General features: G+C 36.0%; 1 protein-coding gene across 8 annotated transcripts in view; it reads left to right on the top strand.

Annotated features, from left to right (window-relative positions):
- Positions 1-27,728, top strand: part of LOC117408938 (low-density lipoprotein receptor-related protein 1B-like) — a 340,463-nt gene that overhangs the window by 75,625 nt on the left and 237,110 nt on the right. For all 8 annotated transcript variants that reach the window (XM_034014443.3, XM_034014419.3, XM_059032361.1 and 5 more), the window contains exon 3: positions 17,691-17,828. In XM_034014443.3, coding sequence (XP_033870334.3) covers positions 17,691-17,828 — 138 coding nt within the window. The remainder of the gene's footprint in view (positions 1-17,690; positions 17,829-27,728) is intronic.

Here is a 27,728-nt window from a genome sequence, read left to right as displayed (position 1 = left end):
ATGGCCGACTTCCACCTCTCCTGGGGATGTCTGCTCCTCCTCCCCAGCACCCTCACTGGTCGGAAGGGAGATCTAAAACAAGAATTCACTCTCTCTTTGTCACAGGCCCTTTGTTCTCAAAATTGTAATCTGTATCTGCACGTGCTCAAAGCCAGCTACTGCCACAGTACTCATTAGAGCTGTACAGTATATAATGCACTTGGAGACCGGTATAGTTTGCAGTGCTGTAAGGAACATTACTGACCAAGAATGACAATACCATGTGTAGTATAAAGTATTGTTTTTATATTTCCATACCAAAATACAAATCTATAGCATTGATGATTAACTTGTCATCACTGTCTGTATAATGGCTTTAAAATACATTTTTAGACAGTCCTCTGTGTGGTTGTAAAAAGCAGGATTGACTGCAGATAAATGTCATCTTCTCTAATAAAGGAACATGCCCCCCCCCCATCCAAAACTCCTCGGCATTCTTCTGTAGGTTGACTGAATTTTTGGAATCCTGAGACATTCAAGTAACTGTAGATCATTATTTTAGTGCATGCCTGTAATCCCTAATTTTTCATTTATGTAAGATGTCTCTGAGGTATTGCTTTAATGTTACATCTTTTAAGGAAATAAAGTGATTTGTAACAAAAGCTTTCTAAAATCCTTCCATATATCCCTTTGTCAATTTTAACATTTTCACAAGAAACTATCTTTTCATTTTCAGTCACACTGGTCCAAATTATAAATGATTTACTGCCTTTGAAATTACTGCTTCCAAATATTTTTTGGCACCAATGTCATATTTCCTTTTTCTGCTACACAGCAGCTTTTACAATTAATTTACTCTGACAACTGAAAAAGTGCTCTTATCAGTGAATAATGTGTTTGTGACATGAGTGTTGCTCAGAAGCATTTTGTACTTTTATTTTTTATTCATGCATATAAAAATAAAACATCATTTCTAACCTCTTCATACTAATTCTGACTTTAGATACATTTTATAGCAGTACATCACCATAAGGTTGGCTAACAATGCCAGCATGATAACATGCTTTATAATGTTTTAATAGCTGCTTTTCAATAATGACAGTGGTACATTACTGTATATACACAGTACATAAGAACACATTTACAATTCAAAATGAATGGTTTTGACTTCCTCACAGGTTATGAGGTACAGTAGCTTCCTCAAAAGAATACCCCTCATCCTGTCAATAAACCCAGTCAGCAGATAAGTCTTCATTATAATGAAGTCCTACTTACCACCTCAACTTCACTTTCTGGCCTTGCCCTTGGGGTTGTTGTTAGATTGTCTTTCTGGCGATTGATCAGCACCAGCAGGGTGTGCATATTCTGTACTGATATTATTAATACCCGGGGCTGGCATGATTTCATTGCTTTGTTTTGTGTTTGTCTTCACTGTCTTCCCCTTGGCATCAAATACTGCTCCTAATGTGTTTTGACCTTGTCAATCATTTGTACCATTTGTATTATTCTAATTTTTTTGGTCGATGGAATTTTTCAATATATTTTTTAGTTCATGCTCTGTGCTCGGGCTCTAAGCTGTTCGGCACTGGTGTACGACTTGTTTACTGTATTTTGTCATCACAAAAATCTAGGGTTCCTTTTGTCTGCTTTTATTCTCTCAGCTCTCTGGCAGTTGTTCTGGTTGCACTTGCCATTATTCCAAAGAGTTTTTGTTTAGTTTTTTTCTGCTATTGAAACATTCTTGATTTATCCTTAAATACTCAGAAATCCAGTATTTTAACTTTGGGGATTTTGTAAGCACAGTTACAGGTGTGGCATATTTGCATTTGTATTTATTCTTTTGGTTAGAATGCCTGTAAGGCTTTAGTCTTTGCCATGCTTTTTTATTATTATTCTGTGTTCAGATTTATATTTATCATTATATTTTGGGACCCAGGGGATTTATTTTTGCTTGTTCAGTTGTTACTTTCTGTTCCGTTTAAATTCGATTTCAATTTTTACTTTTGTAGTTTAAAATCAGCCCCTTCTCTCTCCTGCCTCATTGTGTATACCAGGGACAGTCACACGGCAATGTTTTAAAAATGTAATGTAATGCTTCAAATTATACCAAGCTTATTCATCTATAAAAGTGGAGTAACATTCTTTTTGGAAGAAGATAAAATGTGTTATTATTTATTTAAATCACTTTGCCCAAACTAGCAACACAAGTGTACTATGATTCTCTCAGGAAATTGATAATTTAGCATGTATGGTGTGGTTCCAGATCCCACTGGTGGTGTTAGACTAATGTGATGCTGTATAGAAGTAGCCTACAGCAAACCAAAGCTAGTTTACCTGAACATATTAAAAGGGTCTATAACAATAATACTACTTTTAAATGAGTGAAAACATATGTAGGTGCTACAATCATAAAATCATTGTATTGATATCTTATATGATTTTGCACTAGGACCCAGACTAGTGGTTGTTATGCTATTTTAAGATCAATTATTTGCATACCAGTATTCTGAAGTGTTTGCTTTATCTTTTCCTCTGGGAGGTGAGTCTAAATTATTTTTACAACAAGAATGAACATTAACCCAGAGATTAACTACATTAACATTAACGTGCTTTATCATGCTTTTAATAATACACTTTAAATTATATAATGTGCTTGGCATTTGTAAGTACCAGCATGACAGTGTTGATTAACATCAGTTTATGCATGTTGATTTGTAACTTTGTAATTTTTTAAAATATTATTTATACTGTACAGTACAGCAACAAGCCTAAAGTGTTGCTCCAAAAACAAACCAGGAAATCAATCAAATCATCATTTCATTTTATTCCACATATATGGCAGAATCAGCCTGTGATCTGTATTTGTATATGTTACAGATCATTCAATAATTGTCCTGAGGTCTTTTTATGCTGTGCAAGGTACATCCTTATTCATATTTTATTATATTTTTCCAAAACAAAAACCCTGATCTAGTTTGGGTAACTGGGCAAAACTTTTAATCAATTAAATTAATAACATGAATTCCTTCAGGAAATTACAATAACAAAAAAAGAGATGAAAGTCTCAGAATCTGGTTGGAATCAATATGTGAATATGAAATCTAGACCCATATCTACTGGTTTTATATTTTAATAATACCAAATTTGACAATAAATTATGTTGTTTGGTTAAACATATACAATTTCATTTTTTCTATCAGTAAGTTTACATGGCACAAGTATTCTGAATATTAAGTATTTGGAATACTAGAATTTTCCTCCCTGTATACATGCAGGCAGAATTCTCTTATTCCTTTCATATTCTGAGTTTCCATGGTAAACGAATGCCATTAACGCATGCGTACCTTGCTTCCCACTGCAAACCCAAAGAGTGCTGATTGTAGTAGAATAGTGTGCTGTTTATTGTAAAGAGCTGGTGGTGTGGACATATATTTCTGTAATTTGTTTTTGTTTTTTCAGATATGGAATCTTTTTTAGGTATTGATATTTGTTTTCTGTATATTCTTTTGTACTCAAATTGTAAGAGCATTTTATACTGCATCTATACAGCGCCTCAATACCTACTGGTGAGTGGCACTTTAGAAATTTTGAAAAATAGATAGATAAATAAATAAATAAATAAATAAATAAATAAAGTGTATGTGATGGCTAATATATTATAATGTGATGACATACTGACTGCTTCAGTCTCGTCAGTCAGCTGGTCAGGGAAACTTTCTTCTTCAAACCCGATGACTTCACCACACCGGTGTGAAAGTGTAACCCGTGAGATAGTGAACCCCTTACATAATAAATCAGATTTTTGTTTTTGTAATGTTTGCTACTTACTAGTTATATACAGCGCTACACTTAATAAAACATTAAATACAACCTCTTGTTTTTTTATACACTTATCGTCAATTTTTTAATACGAGTAAAAAGTTGTGTGAATAAACACACCTACAGCGAAAGTACAGATGTGGGAAAAGCTTGCAAAGAGGAGTATGTACAGTATGTGCTTGTTTCTTCTTCCAGTTTTAAAATGTTAAACTCAAGGTTTTTTCCATCGTCTCCCCTTACAGTACTGTGCAGAGATGGAATATTCATATTCCGAATATGCTGTTTACAATATATTTTCGGATTATTCAATATTCCGAATAATAGTGGAATATCACTGGCAATGTAAACACAATTATTATTATTATTATTATTTATTTCTTAGCAGACGCCCTTATCCAGGGCGACTTACAATCGCAAGCAAATACAAATACATTCAAGTGTTACAATATAAGTCATACAATAAGAACAAGAAATACAATAATTCTCAAGTGTGACAAACCACAATTCAATAATACAGCAGATAATAGTGAAAGTTACATCAGGATATGATTAAGTAGTGATAGTTACATCAGGATATGATTAAGTACAAAATACTACAGATTAAACACTTGGGAGATTACAATATTCTGAGGTACAGGATTAAATGCAGTAAAATAGGGGGCAGATAAGAGCAAAATAAAGCATATTTAAATGAAGGGTGATAGTGTCCCAGGATACAACAGAGGAGTTCTACAGGTGCTGTTTGAAGAGGTGAGTCTTAAGGAGGCGCCGGAATGTGGTCAGGGACTGGGCAGTCCTGACATCTGTAGGAAGGTCGTTCCACCACTGCGGAGCAAGGGTGGAGAAGGAGCGGGCTCGGGAGGCAGGGGAGCGTAGCGGAGGTAGAGCCAGTCTTCTAGTGCAGGCGGAGCGGAGAGGTCGAGTGGGGGTGTAGGGAGAGATGAGGGTCTGGAGGTAGCTGGGTGCAGTCTGATCAAGGCATCTGTAGGCTAGTACAAGAGTCTTGAACTGGATGCGAGCGGTGATCGGGAGCCAGTGGAGCGAGCGGAGTAGTGGAGTAGCGTGGGCGAAGCGAGGTAGAGAGAACACCAGGCGAGCAGCAGAGTTCTGGATGAGCTGGAGCGGACGGGTGGCGGACGCAGGGAGGCCAGCCAGGAGGGAGTTGCAGTAGTCTAGGCGGGAGAGTACCAGGGCCTGGACCAGGAGCTGGGTAGCATAGTTGGTGAGGAAGGGTCGGATTCTTCGGATGTTGCTCAGGAAGAATCTGCAAGTGCGTGCCAGAGTGGAGATGTGCTGGGAATAAGAGAGGCAGGGGTCCAGGGTGACTCCAAGGTTTTTAGCTGAGGAAGAGGGAGAGAGTGTGGTAGATTCCAGAGGAACAGAGATAGAGAGATCAGAGGAGGGGGAGGAGGAGGGAAAGAAAAGGAGGTCAGATTTAGAGAGGTTGAGTTTGAGGTGATGCGAGTGCATCCAGGAGGAAATAGCAGACAGACAGGTAGAGATACGGGAGGAGATGGTGGAGTCAGAGGTGGGGAAGGAGAGGAAAATCTGAGCATCATCAGCATAGAAATGGTATGAGAAACCATAGGATGCGATGAGGGGGCCCAGGGAGCGGGTGTAGAGAGAGAACAGGAGAGGACCCAAGACTGACCCTTGGGGGACTCCAGTCAAGAGAGGGTGAGGTGTGGAGGTTGCTCCACGCCAGGTTACCTGGTAAGTGCGGTTGGAGAGGTAGGAGGAGAACCAGGCCAGAGCAGTGCCAGAGATCCCCAGGTCAGCAAGAGATGATAGTAGAATAGAGTGATCAACAGTGTCAAAGGCAGCAGAGAGGTCGAGGAGAATTAGGACAGAGGAGAGAGAGGCAGCTCGGGCACACTTAAGTAATAATAATAATAATAATAATAATTTCTTTCTTAGCAGACGCCCTTATCCAGGGCGACTTACAAGATATCACATTATTTTTACATACAATTACCCATTTATACAGTTGGGTTTTTACTGGAGCAATCTAGGTAAAGTACCTTGCTCAAGGGTACAGCAGCAGTGTCCCCACTGGGGATTGAACCCATGACCCTCCAGTCAAGAGTCCAGAGCCCTAACCACTACTCCACACTGCTGCCCAAGTGAGTTGGTGACAGAGGAGGTTTCAGTGGAGTGAGCAGAGCGGAAGCCAGATTGGAGAGGGTCAAGCAGAGAGTGGTTGGACAGGAAAGCAGAGAGCTGGCGGTGTACAGTCCGCTCGAGGGTTTTGGAGAGGAAGGGTAGGAGGGAGACAGGACGGTAGCTCTGGAGGGAGGTGGGGTCGAGGGTAGGTTTTTGTATGCTACAGCTGATTTTTTTTATGACATTTTCAGAATATTGGTGTTTTTATTCTTGATCTTGAAAAAGTTAGTTTTTGGTTTTTGTTTTTTAAATGTGTTTGGTACATTGATAGAACATTTCTCCAGCACATCTGGTTCTAGTTGATGGTTCACAATGAACTATAAATCCTTCTAACATTTTATTGAGTTAGATTGAAGCCAATGCTTTTTCAGCAGCAGTTCTTCCTCGTATATCCAAAGCAGAATAAAGCAAATATTTCCAACATTTCTTTGATTCCATGATTTGCGTTGATAGATATATTTGATTAGTACAAATATATTACCTTAGTGATGCCAATTGCCAATTCTGGAATGTGAATTATGTACTGTTTGGCATGGCACACTTCATATGCATCGGAATATTCCCAATTTCAGGGGTAAAACAACAGCACAAACAAAAACACCTATGGGATTAAAATCACCTCAGAACAGTCCATTGTGACCTTATCCGCTATCTAATAGCACAACCATGGTTCTACAGTACTGGTACTGTTCAACATGGTACCGTTACAGTAGCTGTATAGACCATGGGTAGATTTAAAGCCTTAAGAGTTTGTAAAGGGGCAAAGGGGGAGGACAGACACCTCCCATGGCTTACACAGTGTCCAGATCTCAATCCAAAAAAGCTTCTGTAGAAAAAGATGGATAGTCAATGTCCACATTGCACTGATTGATGAATGGAGTTGCATTTGACAAGATGTTTATTAGAACCTTATAGAACCTTGTTGCGTTAATGCTGTAATTTATTTGAATGGGGAACTAGGCAGAGTTATCTATAGTGTTAGGTTCTGAAAAAAGCATTACTGTAGTCTAATCCATATGTTATTTTCTTTCTCACATACGCCATCCAAAAAAGTGCTTCATAATTAAGTTTAAAAAAGAGATGCTAATAATCATTGTAAGTGCCTGATTAACACAAAATAACCTTTCTACTGTAAGAAATGATGTATTATATATTTTTCTTGGGTTGCAAAATGTTAAATAAATCTATCAGTGCATGTGTGCAAGAGTTCGAGTTTTCTAAAAAGTGCCTTATTCAGATCATTTAAATAAAATAGTTTATAGTTCCAAAGAATTGGCTTAGCTTGTCTTAGTGGTTGTAATCAGGTTGCTGCTGAGAAATCTGCATTCGTTTTTGGATGAGGATGATGCAAACAACATTCAGCAGTGACACATGAATATTTCTAAAAATGTGAAAAACAAGGAGTGCTATTCAAAGGCAAAAAAAAGACAAGCAGACAGCCCCAGCTTAATACAAGATGCAAATAAGATGTAATAAATGGTGATGCACACATTAGGTCTCAGATAATGCTATGTCTTTTGTTTTAATTGTGTAGTATGAGGGCTGTATCACATCTATGAAACATGTTGATTTATTGCTATAAGCAATCTAATCTAGGAGCTGGAGTTGTGGAGTACAGGTATATTTCTTTGATACTGTTCTGTAGCCATTTCCTTTGTTGTAGTTTGCTATGAGTGCTTTCTTAAATGTGAATCCAACTGGAATTAACTTCCTATTTTTCTGGCTATTGACTTTATAATGCAGCTTAGTTACTGTGTAATGTTTTTACAGACTTTTAATGTAAAGGTGCCAAAAATTGTGAAGTGCTTTTTTTATTATAAAGATTGTTTGTTAAACTACCAGATGTTGTGCATTTTAGTAATCTGTGTCTAATGTTCACTAAATGCTTGTATTTAACTTGTTTTCTTGAATGATCTTATATTAAGTGTAGGGTGCCAATACGTTTGTCTGCCACCGTAGATACATACAGTATGTACATATGGTTTTAGTGGAAATGGGAGCAATTAGCAAAACAGTCCAGACAAAATGACCTCTAAACCTTTTACATATACCATAGAGTATATTTAAAATATAACACAGGGAGGCCTGTAAACTGTCATCTTTAATGATGTATTGCCCTACCTCATGCAAGAATACTTTAATGAGGAAAGTAAAGGAGGAGCTAGTCAGACCATAAACTGAAAAGTGTTTCATTAGGTGATGTATGGGCATTTTATTATACAGTGAGTGCTTTTGAATGTAATGTATTAACATTTCATGATTTAGTGAATGTCCTTTATTATAATATATGTACAATCTGAATAAATGACACCTTTGTTTCATTTCACGTTGATTGCATTATGCTGCATGCTATATGAATTTAATTTTATTCAGTGTGTGATTTTTATTGTACAGCAAACTAAAGTTATTTTGTTATAATGCATTACAAGTAAAACAACATGCTATTGAATGATGAACTCATAAACGTAAATCTGAGTTTTCTTTATACTAGGCGTAGCTCATTTACATACTGAGGTGGATTCAATGTAACGTAAAATGTTGTTTAAATCTTTACCAAGCGTAATAAATTATAACAGTTTTGAATTTACCATAATTCACTGTTACTCTACTGATTTTTCTTCAGTTTGTAAATTACTTATGTATTTAGTGAGGAGATAAAGGGGTTTACGGTGTCATGCATGATTGCCAGGTGTCCAGAAGACTTTTACATATTGAGACAGAGCCGCAAGTACTGTCGGTTTAGCTGTTAATCCCGCTTACTAATGCATATGATTGTGGCTGAGGAAAAGACATACAGGATAATGTAATTAAAGTAAATGCAAGCAGACATCTAGAGTTTACTATAAATAATCACTTCATAGTTGCGTTCCCTCTAAAATATATTAGTTAAGGGATTGACCTGGAAACAGTGAGAAGTAAAATAATATACTTTACCAACTTATAGGTACACAGTCTTATATATAATTTGAAATTCCTGTTGGTAATGCCAGCAAGCACAAATTTAACCTGGTTTCTCCTGGGTTTAAAACTTTTGGCTGAAGAGCTGGTTATAGGCTGACAGTGAATTTCAAGACCTTTTACAATAAGATTAGAAAATCAAGTGATTGTCATCTTCACGGTGAGGTTTTATAGAATTATTCTGTAAGAAACCAGTAAATGTGTCCTCCAGTTCCAGACATGCTGGTCATGAACCGCAGCAGAGATACAATTTGTAATCTAACAATATTCATAAATAATGTTTTGAAGATTTACCTTAGCATATATAATGTTGATTAATATGCAGGTCAGGAAGCCTTTAAAACATTTGAATGGAAAACAGTGGATTCATTAAGAACCCAATGAAAATACATTCACTAGTACAATACAGTGTGGTACTCTTGCTGAAAGCATTTATTCCCTGAGTACAAAGACTTTAGATCTGTTTGAAAAGGAAAGCACTATTATTAAGAGAAAGGGGGGCTGCCTGGAATGGTGTGTTCTATCAGTTTAATACCACAGATAACGAGGAATGACCAAATCAATTCCAGCAATTTCACTTTTTTTTAAAGGGATGGAGCTCAATCACAAATTGGGCCACATTGCTCCCCATTTAAAATATTCCTGTTGATTAGGAGCAGTTGAATAGTGCTAACCATCTACTGACTTGTGGCTCCAGTTCTTTAATTAACCATTTTTATAAATGTCTAAAAAAAAAACCAGTGTGTGCATTCACTACAACGGGTGATACTTTATTGTACCGAATGTGTGAGTAGGTTTTCATCATTCCAAGCCTGGTTAACTTCCTGCAGACCTGATTAAACTGATAATCACATTGAACACAGCCGAAGGCTTTCAGCACACATTAATTATAGGGATTAGCTGGTGTAGGGTGATTTGTCTTTTTGTTCTTTCTTTCTTGGAGGAGGGTAAATATCATCCAAGTTTAATTAAAATTACTATATGAAAAGCAAAGAAGAGTGTCAGCTTTTTATTTTGTCACAAGAAAATAATACATGGCTTTGATGTTAATGGGAAACTGAAATAATAATAATAAAAAAAAAAATTTAACTGCAAAAGCTTGCTGACTTTTTCACCACGAAAACTCTTGTTCTTATCAGTTTCGAATGTGAGTTCTAGAAGGTGTCTTTTTAATATGATATCAAATGCTTTTATATGTATACATATGCATATTTGAGAAACAACATTTAAAATAAATCATACATGCAGGTTAAAAAACTGAAATCTACTTTAAATAAAACAATGACATTATGCTGTGCCATATTTATATTGTAGATCTTCACTACCAGTTAAGTGGTCCCTTCAAAGCTCTGATGACTGTACAACCACAACAAATCCCACCTGCGTCTATACTTTACTGTACACTCCAGCAAAGAGCGTGGCCAATTTAATAAAACTCCAATTACCAGATACCCCTGAACTTTCAAGTTCTAAAGACACAGCAGTAGACGCCAGTGAGTAAACTACAAGACAGATCTGCTCAGACTATTCATGTTAATATGCAACCACTTTTCCCCAGTGACAGTGGCCCTGTGAGCTACACAAAAAAGGACAGGTGCAGTCATTGTAGTTTATTTAAGATAGTTGCTGCAATATTATTGTTTAAAAATGACATTTCAAAGACTGCCTTATACGTTTTAAAATTCAAGTTGAATAGAAAAATAAACGTGTTATTACTATATCTTAGGCTGGTAAGTATCTTATTTCTTCTACTCATAAAAAGAAAACGCTATTAAATACAGTTTTGTTAAGTGCGATTAGCGGGTTGTCAAAGTTTTGATTTGGTCCCAGCCTTAGTACCTGTTACTACTTTATAAATACAATTAGATTGCATCCATATTAATCATTAAGGTGCATGGTGGACTATCACGTGATTATATTAACCAGCTCTCACATTTAAGATTATTGCATTATTTAATGTATTCCAGTCTGTCACAGTCTTGGCAAAAATATATTTTGCAAATTCTTCTGAAAACAAATGCAAAAGAAACATTTTCACACAAACTGAGGCTGTGTCAGGCACAGGTTGTAGTGTGAAAGTTCTTATGATCAACACGGTGACACAATCTGTTCAAGAGGTTTTGGGAGTTAACTCATCTGTAAAATTACCTTCTTTTGCTGGTATTATAAGTGCGTTGGTTCGGGGGGGCTGGGGGGAGGTCTTGCAAAACCAGGTTGTTTTACACAGCCAAACTGAGTAGTTCAGAATAGTAATGACCATACCTACATTGTTTGCATTTAATTCCATCCCCATTCTTTATTGTATTCCATCCCCAGCTTGTTATCTTGGAAACTTTTTTCTTCTCTAAATCTAGATCACAGTTAGAGGCTCCTGCTGTCTAAAGCAAAATGCTGAAGTCAGAGTCAATTAATTTATAAACAAATTAACCAAACAAAAAAAAAGCAACATTGTTGTCTCTTATATTTTAGAACAATTTGGGTAGCAGGCACAGTGAGCATCACATTTTAGAATTGGCAGTATATAAATACTAGTACTGCATTTATCCATAACTTCAAAAGACTTAATTAAAACTCTTAGGTAAAACTTATTACTAACTAGTGGGGTTCTGAAAAATATAGCATTACACACCCCCACGTGTTGCTACAACTTCAAATAATGTACCTGATTTTCATTGTAGCAAAACGTGGGTACGTGTAACGCTATATTTTTAGGAACCCTGGTACTTACTCTTTAAGGTAATACATGTAGACAAGCTAAGCAATAATGTTTGTTGTGTCAGCAAAGATTTGAACCTACAATTTTAAAAGACAGCACTGTTCCCCAGGTTTAAATTACGTATAAGGAGCACATGCAATTTTTAACAGTGTTATACAGTACAGTTGTGTGTTGCAATTATTTTTATATGTTTATTTAATGCATCTCTAAAGACTGACATGCATTCCCCTAAGGAGGCGGTGTGGTCCAGTGGTTAAAGTCCAGGGCTTTAACCAGAAGGACACCGGTTCAAATCCCACCTCTGCCACTGTGTGACCCTGAGCAAGTCACTTAACCTCCTGTGCTCCATCCTGCGGATGAGATGCTAAATCAATGTCCTATTGTAATAGACTCTGCATATAATGCACAGTTCACAGCCTACCTCTGTAAAGCGCTTTGTGATGATGGTCCACAATGAAAGGCGCTATATAAAAATACAAGATATAAAGATATATATACTTATTGACAACGTTACTGTAACAGGGGACTTGCTATATGTGATTGAATGAGTGATCAATGATGTGGATGCGTGCTCGCTGCTTGATTGACAGGAGACCAAGACTGGAAGGTTGGGATTGACACGCCCTGCAGGCATGCAGGCTTATTTACATATAGTACAGGATACAGGAACCTTACATGGGACATGCAGCCCGGCATACAAAAGGCAAAATAAACACTGTGCAAAATCTATCAAACAAAAGGAGCCTGAAAACGGCTTACGCTCTTCCGCTAACAAATGGAGGTCCCGCTTCCACACCTGTCTTATACTGGGTGGGTTCTACTATCCCGAAACTAACTCCCTGTCCCTCAGGCAGTTCACCCAACTCCAACCTCGGATATACACACGATCGTTGACATGTTGCAGCTTCCTTCTCCCGGGACAAACCCGCAACCACCTCCCGACCTCGGAATATAAACATGATTGCCATTAGAGGTGGTCGCTTCGTTTCCTGAACCCAGGCATTCAGCAGCACAGACGGACCATTGCTTTGGCAGCTGCAGTGCTCTGACCCATATGGCTTGACCCTTTTATTCCTAGCACTCTGCTGCACCATGCCCACCTGCTGATTAAGAGCTTGCAGCTGGTAAACACACACAACTAAACAGACTGCTACACACAGAAAGTCAGGTTCCTCATTAAAACCAAACCCGTTCTTATTTATACAAGCACTACACTCGTATTTACAATAAACAATCACAGAAGCCTCCTCCTTATGTGCATGGCCCCATTCCTTTGCAGATCAGATTTGTAATCAATGAATGTATCGTTGGCATATTTGCTTTGTTCATTCCTCACAGTACCTACAGAGCTTCAACTGGCTCTTTCCTCGGATCATCAATAATACTATAAAACATTTTCCTCATAGCTCAAAAGCCTTTTGATTTTTTTTTACTTTTCTTACTGCCCATCCATGGAAAGAAGCTGCTATTATGTTAAACAGAATAATAATATATAATGTGAGGCTTAGAGCAGTGCTTGCAAAGAGTTGTCGATTCTTGGTCCTGACCAAGACACTTGAATATGGAAAATTGCAGCTTTTAAGACGACAAGCTTGGGAAGTATCTTGAGGATTATATGCATTAGCAGATACCGAAAATGTCATACACTGTGTTTTACTTGACAACTAATGTATTGGAAATGTGTGCTGTAAATGGAGTGTTGCTCAGTGTTTTGGGGTAGACATGACTGTTTTTTGCATACTGGGTTCATTCTATAACAGATTTTTTTAATGTTATTTTTTCCTGTCGTTTCATGTTGTATTCATTTACAGTACTGCATGTCTAGTCTAAACTTGTTGTTACAGTAACTTTTTTGATGCCTTTTTGTTACTGATGTACATTTCCTGATATATTTAAGATGAATTATTCTTCATTCTATTTTGCTAATGTAATGATTTTACAAAGTACTTGCAGGCACTGATGATCCATATGACAATAATTTGTTAACTAACATTACTGAGAAATCCTTTTATGATGTGCCAATGTAGCCCCTGGAAAAAAATAAAAAGGATCAGGCTACATTTATAAGGATTCAGGCTACATTTAATTGTTGTTAATGTTTAAGCAGATAGGTGCTTGCGCTTTGTTCTTTGATATTTTGGGACCTACATTAATTCTAATCGACTGGAAGTTGAAGGTTTAATCTTCAAAGTTTTGATATTTTGTCAGGCGGATTGTTTTCCAGCCTGAAGAAGAAAAGGGTGTTACTGAAATGGCTGACCCTATGTATTTTTAGTAGTAAAACCCAAATGTGTTTTTTAAATATTAAGAACGTAACACAACCGTATTATTTACTGCATGAAATACTGAGCAAAAATGTATCAGGAAGGAAAATAAGGAAGCAAGTTGCATTGCGTTGTAGCAAAGCTAGCCCTGCTCACTCTCGATGCAACATTTTAATCACCCTGTGGATGTGTTATAACCTGCAGGGTTGGGAATCATTTGTATGGCACTATTGTAGTTCTTGGACTCTCTTGCATAGTAAACTTTGCTGGCGTCTTTTCTACAACATTAATGCTTGTTTTATTAAAAATAAACACGGCACTGTAAGAACGAGGAAAACACCTTATCAAAATCCTCTCAACTAATCTTGGAAAAAATCTTGCCTTGTCTCAGGGCTCTTAACTTTTTTCTGACCCAACATCCTTGCTTTGAGTTTCAAATACATGTTGGTTATAGTTGCGGTGGACTAATCAATTAGTATCTAATGGAAGTGGTTAAGCTTTTTATTTACACACAGACGTTAATGGCGGAGATTTACTTGAAATTCTGCATTTTGATTGGCTGAGGCCCTGTACAACATTATTTTAGGTTTATAATAAAATAAAATAAAAATAAAACATCATGCAACAACATTCTTGATAAAACTGCTGGTTAAATATCATATTATTTTAATGTAAACCCATGATTGATTTTAAACAACACATGATATCCTTGCACTATTAACAAGCTATTAGGTGTGACAAGGCCATGGTTTATTTGTGTTGACATTTCAGAAACAGGAATGTCATGTTGAACAAAAGGTTAGCCAGATCTCCTTCTAGGCTGGCATAAGGTTATAGTAACTGAGGGCTCTAGGAACTGAAGAAATGTCAGATCACATTTGACAAATATAAAGCTTCAGACATATAAAATGTCAGGATGTGTCAGTGGTAAAGCATGATGCATGTATCTCTCAACAGTATATCTTGAAGTTTTTGTTTTGTTGTGTATGTTACATTTCTAAGCAAATCATATATTCTTAGAACAAGCGTTGAATTGACAACAGAACTGGTAGAAGGCACAGGTGTCGTTGTCCATCCATCAACAGTCCAAAGCACTTTTGACCATTGTTCCATAGTCCACTAGTGTTCTTGTGCATATTTTAACCTTTTAGTCTTGTTCCCCTTTCTTAACAGAGTTATTCTTACTGCAACACATCCTTCAAGTCCTGATTTCAAGAGTGACCTTCGTACTGTTGCTCTGATGAACAACGACACATGTGCCTTCTGCCCGTTCTGTTGTCAATTCAATGCTTGTCTTCTTTCTATTCCTTATGGATATTATCTTCAAGTATTACTCATCCTTGTTAGACAGCTTTTTGGGTTTTCCAGTCCTGGGTTTGTCAATTACAGATGATGTTTCTCTGTACTTGCTGATTATGCTTTGGATACCATACCTTGGAAATCGAGCTATTTCACACAATGTTTTTCCTTCTTTATGGGTCGTAGAAAACACTGGTAGAGGCTTTGAGTAAATTGTTGCTCATAATGCATCAGAATAGAAACATGCAACATGTCTAAGACTTTTGCACATCAGTATGTGTATATATATATATATATATATATATATATATATATATATATATATATATATATATATATATATAATACTGATGACTACATAAAGAACATAATTCATGAGGAACAGGAAAAAAATGGAACCTGTTAAAATGAAAACAAAAATGCATGACTATTGAATAATGAAAAAACAATGTGAATACAAATAGATGGTTGCTTCTTAAAGCAAATGCATTAGGAATGAAAACAGAATTGGGAAAGTCTACGTTTAGTCAAATACATATGAAGCAAATGCATACTAAGTGTGAAATGAATGCAAACGAGCCATTCACGTTTGCTAAAATGTATGTCATATGTTGTTTTGTTGCATGAGGGATTACAGCTCTTTGGTGTTGGTTCACATGCTGAAACCTCTAGAGATACTAATGTCTATTTATATGCTTATTTAATAATTTTAATGTTTTATAAGCCACTCTTACCAAAACATAATATTAGAATAAAATGATTTGGGTAGGTAATAATGCATACAGAATACTGATTCCATGTGTGTTACTTGAAAACCACCCAGGTTAAAATGTATATATATATATATATATATATATATATATATATATATATATATATATATATATATATATATATATATATATAAATATATATTGTGACAGACTAGGGGGAGGAGGAGAGAAAGAGGTAGTCCAAGAGGGGCTAAAGGACTACATCCCCCAGAATGCCACGGGAGGGATCCAGGATGAGATTCACCTGGCTCTAATAATTAATGATTCTCTAGTGATTAGCAGGCAGGTATTTAACAGGAACAGAAATGTGTGTTCAGGGCAGTCTGTGTGAAGGCAAGAGGCTGTCAGGACTTGAAAAATTACTAGAGAAGAAAAGGTACTGTGTGAAACCTGTGTTGTGTAACGTGAAGAAGAGTTTATTTTTAAAAAATCGGTAAATGGCTTAGCCATCTGATTTTAGTTAGACCCTTAAACAGTTTAGTTTGTAATCCAGATGGGAGTTAGGTTTTTGTTTTGTTTTGATTTGTATTTGCTGTAAATAATAAAAATGGCATGAAAGTGCTTTAAACTTAAATTTGTGTGTCTGCTTCAAAAGGGCTATCGGACCTTTAAAATCTGTGACCTCTCTCTCTCTCTCTCTCTCTCTCTCTCTCTCTCTCTCTCTCTCTCTCTCTCTCTCTCTCTCTCTTTATATGTCTATATACAGTCAACCCTCTTTATACCACCAGGGCAATAAGCGAGGGTGGCATTATAGTGAGGGTCAAAAAAAATTAAATGAATAAATACTCACACACAACCTTCTATGTTTGCAATAAATTCAAACATTTTAATTTTTATGTTATACAATTACAGTGTATTTACATAGTCTAAGTAAAGTACCTTGCTCAAGGGTACAGCAGCAGTGTACCCCATCTGGGATTGAACCCACAACCCTCCGGTCAAGAGTCCAGAGCCCTAACCACTACGCCACACTGCTGCCCACACTGAATTAGATAACAAAAAGAAACTTACAAAATATATACAGTGCTCCCCCTTTATAATGCTGTAGTCGGGAGCCATTATTAAGAGGCTGTGCTATGTGTTCTGCCTTATGAATACAATACTAGTGTTAGTGTAATGGCATATTGGGGCAAATGGGAGCCATGGCCGTACCGCCTTATAACCTGTTTTGCAGTATAACATGCTGCCTTATAAAGGGGAAGCACTGTATGTTTGTAATATATCATCACTCTCAAAAAACAACACCATCCAAGGAAAAAGTAGGATATTTTCCCAGATGGCTCGTTCGGTGTTTTCTATAATGGAGTTATTGAAACAGACTAAAGCAGGTCTATTTTATTCTCACCCTGCGGCCTGGCTTTGGATGGGGCTTCTTGAGCTCAAGAGACAGTCTGGCAGCATGTGTGAATGTTAATATGACTGATCTGGATATTCAGAGGAATGAGAGGCTGGCTGACATGCTATTTTAAAATGTCTTATTTGTACTGAGATGTGTTTTGCTTTTGTTTTTGTCTGCTTCTTCTGGTCAGGGTTAACTTGGTAGTTGTTCAGAGTTTTTTTTTGAGTGTTTGAGTGTGCTTTTCTACCTGGTGGCAATGAACCATGCCCTATGTCCCTTCTTCCGTTCGCTTTTAATCTATATATTAAGTTGTTTATTTATTGACTCTGTCCCATTTAATTCGAAGCTCGTCAATCATTGATGTTTTGTTCCCTTTTTAGGTACTGTGGAGGTATTGGTGAAATGCCCTCTGAATCACATAGCCTGTATTGGTACAAACAGATGCATTCATTATAGCAAAGTTTGCAATGGAATACTGGACTGTGTGGATGGATATGATGAAGGTGTGCAGTGTCGAGGTGAGTTGTTATTTATTTTTCATGGCTTGCAGTAAGGTCATACTTGCTATAATAGACAGCATACAATACATCCAGGCTCATGTTGTTTTTCATTAAAAAATGAACTGTTTATATGCTGAAGTAGTATTTAAGTATTCATGGTACACATCCAAAATATATTACTTGATTACTCTGATATGTATTTTTAATCCGGGAAGTTGTAATTACGTTTTTGCTGCTGTCTCAACTGTAGACCGCTACAGAAGAAACTCCAATTGGGAGCAATTAAAAATAGGATTATGTTGGTTAGCTGTATCAGTTGAAAACTTAATTTAACCAGATAGACTGCTGTGGTGAATTCTTAATAAATCAAGTCCATATAGATTTTCTTGGTATGGGCTTGTATGGGTATTTTACTGCCCGCAGGCATTTTGATACAGTGGAACAGATTAAGCTTTTGCACAAATGTAAAGTTTTTATGTATTTTCTAAATATAAAGCTATAAAGTTGGTCATTCTTGGGATTAGTAACACGTCAACTTGTTAGTCGTTTGCTTTTATCTTTTGAAGCAACAGTTTTTATTTTAAGAAGAAGAAAGTTGTACACTTTGCTAAGATGAAAATAAAAATGTTAATTGTATCCTGACTGTAAATTCCTATCTAAGCACTCACTGTGGGTTTGAAATCTACATTTACCTTCAATAAAGCTGAAAAGGCTTATTGCTAGTGGAGTGGTTTCCATTCAGGGGAGATTGAAAGTCACTATCAATGTTTCATAGATCACAACTCAATAGGAAAGATGTGTTGAGAGTAGTATCTATTGAAGTTATTGAGATGAAAAGCCAGGTAGCAAGGCCAGTTTGAAGCATTTCTTCTGTCTACAGGAACTCCTTCAACTTGGTTTTCATTACAGCAAACACAAAATAGTTTTGTGCCAAAAACTTAAATTGCAGTATGAGCTTAAATATAATACTTTATTTTCTAATAACATTGCATTCTTTACTACTTTTGGAAATGTGCATGGATTAAAGCTGCTTAAGGAAATGTAATCCTTAATTGGTTGTAATTTGCACTGAGACATCTTTGGGTCTATTCAGTTGATCTGGTGGCTCTAAATACCACCCCTGTTTAAATCATTAAAGGGGCCCTCGTGAAAACCAACATGTCTGTGTGTAGGTCGCTTGTATAGTGTAGTGTATGCATGTCTTTGAAAGTAGGTGAAATGCCAGGCTTGGTCCTATTGTAATATTTAAACAGTGGCAACATTTAGATCTGTCACTGCTTGGATGCATTGAAAGTAGCAAAGCTCTTCTGACACATTCAGTTGAATTGTTTTGTTTACAATCAGCAATGGCTTCCAAAAGTAAGATTACTGCTACATTTTTATGTAAATTATACTTCGTACTGTGTGGTAATTAGTTATTTTTCCTCCAGTCCGTCAACTTTCTTACTAGATTTAATTTAAGTTTTTATGCTGCCCAGTAATTGAAAACAAATCATGTAAAACATTTCTATACCATGTAATGATGTCTATTTCTGTGTACTTCCAATGCAACGTTTTTAGAAAGAGCCGCCACCAGCCTACTATAGAGTTTTCAGAATGCATTTCAGTATAACCTACTACTTATTATGACGCCTGCATTTCTTATAATTTGTGCACAAACCTAATGTAGTGGGTGGCCCAAATTGCATATGTGCAGTGTGCTTCCACACCATATTTTAACATTCAGAAAGAGCATATTGTAGCAAGAGTATTTTGGCACAACAACTGTCTAGTTGTTGCATTTCCTTAAGGGATTCAATGTGTCTTGCCTATACATTCTGAAAATTCTCACAGATTGGAGGAGTAAAATAAAAGCATTTGGATCTGTTTCATTGTGTGAAGGCGCCATATGTTTGTAGTGGTTTGATCTACAGTATTGCTTCAGAGTGCCCCCCCCCCCCCCCCACACCATGTAATCAAGTCTCAAGTTCTCTTCAGGACACCCTGTATTGTCTGTCTTACATTTCTCAAGTAACATACTTGTGACAACACCTCACCTGCTCGGTCGAGTTGTACAGAACATGAAGCCAAGAGAGTTGAAAAGTCATCTTTTGCGATTCTCAAATGATTTGTTTCAAGAATCAAAACAGTCTAGATACATTGTGAGAAATATTGCAGCAAGTCACTCCAGAACATCTCAAAAGAGAAACATATTTAAATTAGTGTTCTGCGGTATATCGATACCTATGGTATATCATGATACCAAAATCCTATGATACCTAATACCGGGGCAAAATAAAAATACCGAACTGTTGCGGTTTTTCGATAGAGGTTTTTTGTTTTTTTTTAGCTTTGAAAACAAAACTCTGTAATTGTGTGCTTTAAAAACAATATGAACTAAGCTTACTCATTTCCGCTTGGCAGAAGTGACCAACTACCCTGCGCGTTCTGAGAAAAGTAAATTACTGCAGCAGTTATGGCGAATGCCGGAGAGGAGCTTGATGTGGAACTATTTTGGATTTCAGCCAGATGACAACAGCACTCTGGTTGAAGGCGGACAGTCAAAATGTCAGACTGCAAAAGTCTGCCAATGCAGACGGCTACAGGTTCAGCATGAAAGCAATAGAAAGTACTTGCAGTTTATTATAGTAGCCTGAGTGGTTGTCTTTTGTCTAATTTACTTTCTGTGAAAGATTTTTAACAACCAAGCGAGCATGATGGGCCGACTGGCCTCGTCTCACTAGTAAAATGTCTTATGTTCTTATTTAAGGTGCACTGGGGCATTGTTTTGACGGAGACATTTGGATGGAATACGCTTAAACAGAATTCTATTCTAATAGCACTAAGAGAATTGTAGCATTAAATATAATATTTCAATTTGAACTTTACACTATTGAATTGCGTATGTTAGCAGCGTTTTTAGTAAAGCAGTTCTTTGCCAGAAATACATTTTTTCTATGGAAGCAGTAAAAATGTAACATATTACTAGACGTTTAATGAAACCAGCTGGGAAAGTGGAACATTTTCCTTTTTGCTAAACATATACACGGTAAATCTTACAACATATTTTGTTATGTGAAATTGACACCCATACCACAAACAATAAAACAAATTTAAAATCCACTACACAGGCATTGTCACAAACATACAGTATAAAACAACCTAGCTATAAAAAAAAATATATATATATACACTTAACATATATGCTAACATAAAATACATATGTTAACGCTTAATTACCACAGTACACCTTTTTACTGCACAAAACAGTCAGGGGTTATCTGAACAAATAGCCAGCTTGTCATGTGTTTGTTTTACTAGAACCAATTTCAGAGTCGCGGGCGCCCAACTTGGTTTCCCTATTTAACTGCCTTAACAATAACTGCAGTCTTTATCTACCTCTCTGCTGTGTGTCTTTGTGTGGTTTACAAAAGTAAATGGGTCTAACTTCCATCAAACTACAACAGTATTAAAATTCTTGTCAGAGAGTAATCTGTAGTCCCCTGTCTATTTTAACTTATGTCACTGCTGGATGCATTAGGGGATTATAATGAATTACATTTTATTGGCAGGAGACAAGATGTTTACAATCTTACGTCTGTAAAGGATTATTTTGTTATTGCTCAAAGTTGTTGCTTAATCGCTCGGTTTTGTGAAAAGGAATAATGTTTATTTTCTATATATGCCAATGATTAAGTGTAATAACAGATAACAGACATTTATAGAACCCATCATATATTAAGGCAACAGGTTCTATGTGCTGTAGATTAACCAGAACAATCAAAATAGGTCACAAACAATGCTAAAAGTTATATATTAGGAGTGGTACATAGAGCCATTAGTATTCATATTTGTATTCGTTAATGAATGTGGGTATGTATTCGTCAAACCGGAAGTGGGCAGGGGCAAACCTGGACGTTTACACTGTAAAAATGTCCTCAGTGATAAAACGATGCAACAATGTGCAGTTTTCTATGCAACACACATGCAAACTTCACTTATGCTGTGTATAATATATTCTGTGCAGTCCTGTGCTGTATTTTGTAACAAAGCTCTACTATAAGTAGGGCTCTTCGTTTTCGGTTTTTATTTTTGATGACGTAATGCCCCTTTTAACTACCATATTTTCCTTGGGTAAATATTGACTTCCAAACTACCTCACCAGTAATGTCTCCTACTGGCTTGGGTTCCATCCGTTGAAATACAGTTGGGGCTATCTGCAGTGCTTTTAAGTCCAGTGCAATTATAGTATTTCATTTAACAAACAAGAAAGAAACACTGCATTTTCATTTTAAAAAAAAAAAGCTTTTAGTAATTCTTAAGGGGTATCACCTTGTTATCAGTACAACATACTGCTTTCATTGAGTGTTCTCCAGCAAGTACTACTTCTTCTCTAAAGGAAATATAGAAAAATATAACTTCCCCAGAAAACCCATGGACTGAAAAGAAGAAATCAACTTTTAAAATGAAATATTACATGGACTTCCACAATATACTTTTTTAGGCAATCAATGTTTTATAAAGACGTTCTGTTTGTGATTCTCCCTACTCTTTCTATGTTATTGTCAATATTTAAAAATTATAATTATACTCCCAAAATCCCTTATCCATCATTGATTACAACACTGCACATTACATTTCAGTTTTATTTCCACTTAACTTCTATCATGATTGTAGTCCCTGTAAATTTACCATGTAATCACTTAATGGCCCATTCTCACTACTGGCCAGTTTTAAGAGAATGGCAGCTGAAATCTGGCAATCCAAGCATTGAAAAGCAGCTTTAAATCACATCTACCAGTCCTCAGTTCATTAAGCTGCGACTAAGCTTTTATGTCTGTCTTATCTAGCATTAGGCTAAGTTGTTTCGCCAGGATTTTCTTTCACTTTAGGGCAGCAGTGTGAAGTAGTGGTTAGGGCTCTGCACTCTTGACCAGAGGGTTGTGGGTTCAATCCCCAGTGGGGGACACTGCTGTTGTACCCTTGAGCAAGGTACTTTACCTACATTGCCCCAGTAAAAACCCAACTGTATAAATGGGTAATTGTATATAAAAATAAATAAATGTGATATCTGTATAATGTGATATCTTGTAACAATTGTAAGTCGCCCTGGATAAGGGCGTCTGCTAAGAAATAAATAATAATAAAATAATAATTTAAAAATAAACCGTTGCAAGAATAAACAAAATTGAAACTGAAACACAGATCAGACAGCTTCTATAATGAAGTATACTTATTTTTTCTTTATGGTATAGGCTCAAAATTATTTTGTAGAGCTAAATCAATAATTGTGTGATAATATATTCTGATCTATATTATAACAGCATGATAGTGCCACTATAGTTATGGTTTCAACCATGTCAAACCTTTAATTTTCAACCCTTAATTCAAAAGGATTCATTTTAAAAGACAAATGGGATGTCAAAACAATAAAATCTCCCTTTTGTACAATGCAGATTTATAATGTCATTTTTCAGCAGACCTGGAGAAAAACCTGTAAAAGGTACAGCTATGGTACTCGGTGCAGAGGTAGCGGTCTCTGCTGACTTCATTTCCTACAGCTGTTCGAATTCAATAGATTTTTGTGGCATGTACATTCTGGTGTTTGAAAGAAGATTAAGCCAATCACATGGAAGAATACTGATGTTCTTTTGTTCTGATTGGTTGTTTTGGAAATAGGTCTTTTAGAATGCTAGGTTTAAATTCTCTGAATAGACCCTTTTTGGTAGGGGATATTGCCTCTCTGTGGCTGACCTCCTGCAGCTGATTTTGGGCTGTGGGTCTCCCAGCCTCCTGCTGCAGACTTCCATCCCCATTCATTTTCCTATGTCGGCGGATATTCTGAACCCATTCACTGTTCTGGAATTTGTCTGGTACTGACAATACAAATCTGATTTATGTAATGATGAATACATATTTTAACAGTCAAATTTAAAGCATTAGGCTTTGTGTTTTTGTCGTTCTTTGTAAATATTATTAACTTCAGATTATGAGTTTGTAACATTAAGAAATGTAGACCTGTAGGGTATAGCATTATGGACATAAATTAACTGCATTAGAATCAAAACGCGTCTGGATCAAAAGCTTTAAGAAAAAAAGGTAATTTTGCCAGCATTAAATTTTCATATTTGACTTTTTCAAAAGTATACATTAGTCTAATACTGTCAGAATATAAACAGAACCATATACATTTAAAATGTAATCAATTTATATATATATATATATATATATATATATATATATATATATATATATATATATATATATATATATATATATATAATATAATTTTGTACATAATCTTAAAATGCTGCCGTACGGTGAGTACGATAGCCGGGTTAGAGTACTGTTGCGTTGGACTTGAAAAGATTGCTTATGACAAACTAAAGTAAAAACAATTAGGTTCAGATTTTAAAGTCGATGCAAGAAGTGATAACATAAACAAAAGCACAGTAATTGCAGACGTCGGTGTGTATTGAAATGCAGTAAACAGTAAGCAGGCCTGCCTGCCTAACTGGTGGTGGGAACAAAAAAAGGCTTGTTTATACAGTAGTCTCCGCGTATAGGAACACTTCCTAAGAGAACACTTCACCTATGTGAACACCCTTGTGGTGAAACAGATTTTTCCCATTAGAAATGCTCCAGTTAAAGGAACAGGAACTTCACTTAAAAGAACATAGCGATTTAAGTTTTGCTTTAGTTTTATGAACGTCAGTTTGTTTGTTACTTTATTATTATACTTTATTAACATACACTTGCCTATTTTGCTTTTACTTATTCAGTTAATTCCATATGTTGATGCACATGTATCATGCCAAGTAATGCATATGTATTTATTTATTATTTTTTTGATTCATGTTGTGTCTTCGGCTATAAGAACACTGCTTGTTTCCCGAGGGGTGCTCTCTTAGCCAGAGACTACTGTATTGTCATTCTTGTAAAACAAGTTGCTAAGCAGTTTTATGCTACATTTCTGTACTTATTTTACAGGAAAACAATACATTCAAGCTGCAGTTTAAAAATAAATAATTAAATACATGTGCATATCTACAAAAATAAATAATTAATCCAGCAGTAATAAGCTCTTTAGGTCAATGTATAGGCTCTACAGCCACACATCTCAAGGAATACCTTACATAAATTAGTTAAAGCCTCAAAAGTTGGGACATGCCAAACCATCCATATCTTACATGCACCCAGTGATGTGATTGGTAACATTCAATGATAAGGGGAGCAGTGAAAATATACTGTATATATTATGGTTTTCCAGAAACTATTTGTAATTGCCTTTAAGAAGTATTTATCGGTAAGTATTCAATCCGTTCATTAACATACTGATTTCAAATCAAGAAAAGAAGTCCTTCCCTCATCTTTACAATTGACTACCAATCAATGGCAATTCATTTTTCAAGTGTTTTAAAAGCAAATTTCTTTCATCCGGGGTGCTGACATTTTTACTGCTGTACTAGTGTATCGAGGCCATAAACTGACAATGAAACACTCAAATGCTGAAGTTAATTGTCATTGATTGGTACTCTGTTGCAAAAAATGGGGAGCTGCAGTTCCCTGACCCCTAGATTTATGGCCTTTTGTTTTTTGTGTGTGTGTGTGTGTGTGTGTGTGTGCAACACCCTGCTTAAATAAATCAAACCCTCAACAGTAAGCAGCGGGTGATAAAATATGTCTAAGCACACTGTGCTTTTAATCCTCTTTTTCTTCTGTTTGTTACCTTATGCTTTTCAGTACAAGTCTGCATTACAGAGATGTGTGCACAAATCATCCCGGACCACAGGAATTCTACAATTTTTGCAATACATTCCTTTAATCATGATTACTGTATCCGCCTTTTAGTGTATCCAAGCAAACCTTTATATATCGTTTTGTTCAGCACACATTGAACTTTCCACTGGTACAAACCCCTTGTGGATATCTGGTAAGATGACCAAAATATTGAGCCATTTAAAAAAAAAAAGAATTCATATGTTATCATCTTGGTTTTGTTCCAGTTTGTGCCTGTTTTTTTTTTTTCATAAGGCAATGTTGAAAGCTATATATTGTTGAATTTGTCTGTCAACATGCTTCACTAGGTTTCTAATTTACAAAAAGCATGTCTGTAACCACAATATACAACGAACAAGCCGAAAGTAAAAGAAAAAAAAAGGTAAACAAGCGTAGGTCACAAAAAAATAAAATAAAATAAATATCCTAACTCATTCCAAATAAATGACATAGGTAAGGATGATTTCTATTAGATTATAAATGGTTACTAATACAAAAAATGTTTCCAACAGTGTGTTTTTCTGTAACTGCAGGAAATGCAACAAACACAAATATATGATGTTGGTAGTTATAAAAAAAAGAAAATAAATATGTCATGATAAAAAATATAACAGGTTGGGTTAAATGAAAAAAAACCCGAGGTAAAACACTGGCAACAAAAATGTACTAAAACACAATAAGTTCCCTCACAACAACTCAAAAGAGCTTCCCAGAATGATTCTCAAAAATAGCTTTATCTGTTATTTAAATTTGTAAAGCCAAATGTGAGATGTAATAAACTTGGTAATCAAAAGTAAAATAAAAAGAACGAGTTCAAGTTGTGGTTTATCCAGATACTGATTGTAAAGGAAAGAAAGAAAAAACAAAACTGAGGAAAAAAAAAACTCGTAAAAGTATAAAATACAGGGAATATATCGCACATATAAATGTCAATTGCGGAAATAAAATTGATATAACGTATTGATAAATATACAGAAGACTTTTAAAAAAAAGTTAAGCAACGAAGTCTTAACCACTCCTCCTTGTCTCACCACAGAAACTTGAACAGAGCGCTCTAGTCATGCCTCCCAAACTTTTTTTCACGCTTTTTCGTCATGCATTTTGAACCAAGAAAATATTCCAACCCCTATCCCATGGTTCATTTGTTGCCGGAAAGGGGCCTAATCATGGCAAGCTTTTTTAAATGGTGAAAAAAAGATAGTAGCTTTTCAGGGCACCTCAAAGAGTTGGACGACATATTTTTAGGACGTGCCAGGTATGCCCTAAGGGCACTGAAGTGGTTAAAATAAGATTTTTTTTAAAGAATGCATTCTGGTAAATAAATGTAATTAGCATATTATGGGGTGTAAATCTACAATATAGACATCAGCAATTTTTTTTTTTAGGGCTATAGTTTTGGAGTAAAAAAGAAAAAAAAAACTTGTACTGTTCAGTGTTAAAAGTTATAAAGTAAAAATGTCCCCCTTAATAGCAAATATGACATTCAACTGAATACATGTTCAGAATGCCCTTTTTTTAAAAGGGCATTCTGAAGTTGTAAACACATGCCTACATTATATAACAGTAGCATTAACATTTGTAGTCTCAAAGCATGGCACCAGTTCTCTTATTTATCCTTTGTCATTAGACTGTAATTCATCGAAGGCACTGAAGCACCAGAAGTTTAGGGAAACGTGGGTTTGTGGACACTGCTGTAAATCAGTTTGTATCAAACACTCCAGTCACTGCTGAGAGAAGGGTTGATGGCTGCACAAAACAGTATTGCAATTGGCTGGACAGTGATCTGTTTCCTCATTTTTGTGAAGCGTCATGCTCAGAACAATTACCAGTGGCACAGTTACCAGTGGCATGTTCAGAGTATTTATTTGAACCCTCTCTATATAGATGTATTATAATTAGTATATAGTAGTGAATACATACTATTTTTAGGAGTTAAAGTATCAATGGTAGTTATATGGGTGAGATTCTTTTTTTCAGATCAATCTCATTGTTAATCTATTTCAGAGTCTCTTTCAACAACCAACCTATTAGATTATTTACATCATGCATTTTTTATTGTATGCCAAGACAGAGCCAAGCCGTATTACTTTTTAAAATTGTTACACTGTGCAACCCTGTGTCAGTCTTTTTTGTGTGCAGTTTGAGAAAATGTAATAATTG

Source organism: Acipenser ruthenus, chromosome 10, assembly GCF_902713425.1.
Source record: "Acipenser ruthenus chromosome 10, fAciRut3.2 maternal haplotype, whole genome shotgun sequence".
Taxonomy (NCBI): Eukaryota; Metazoa; Chordata; class Actinopteri; order Acipenseriformes; family Acipenseridae; genus Acipenser; species Acipenser ruthenus.
The sequence above is the reverse complement of the archived record's forward strand: the minus strand, read 5'-3'. Positions and strand labels throughout refer to the sequence as shown.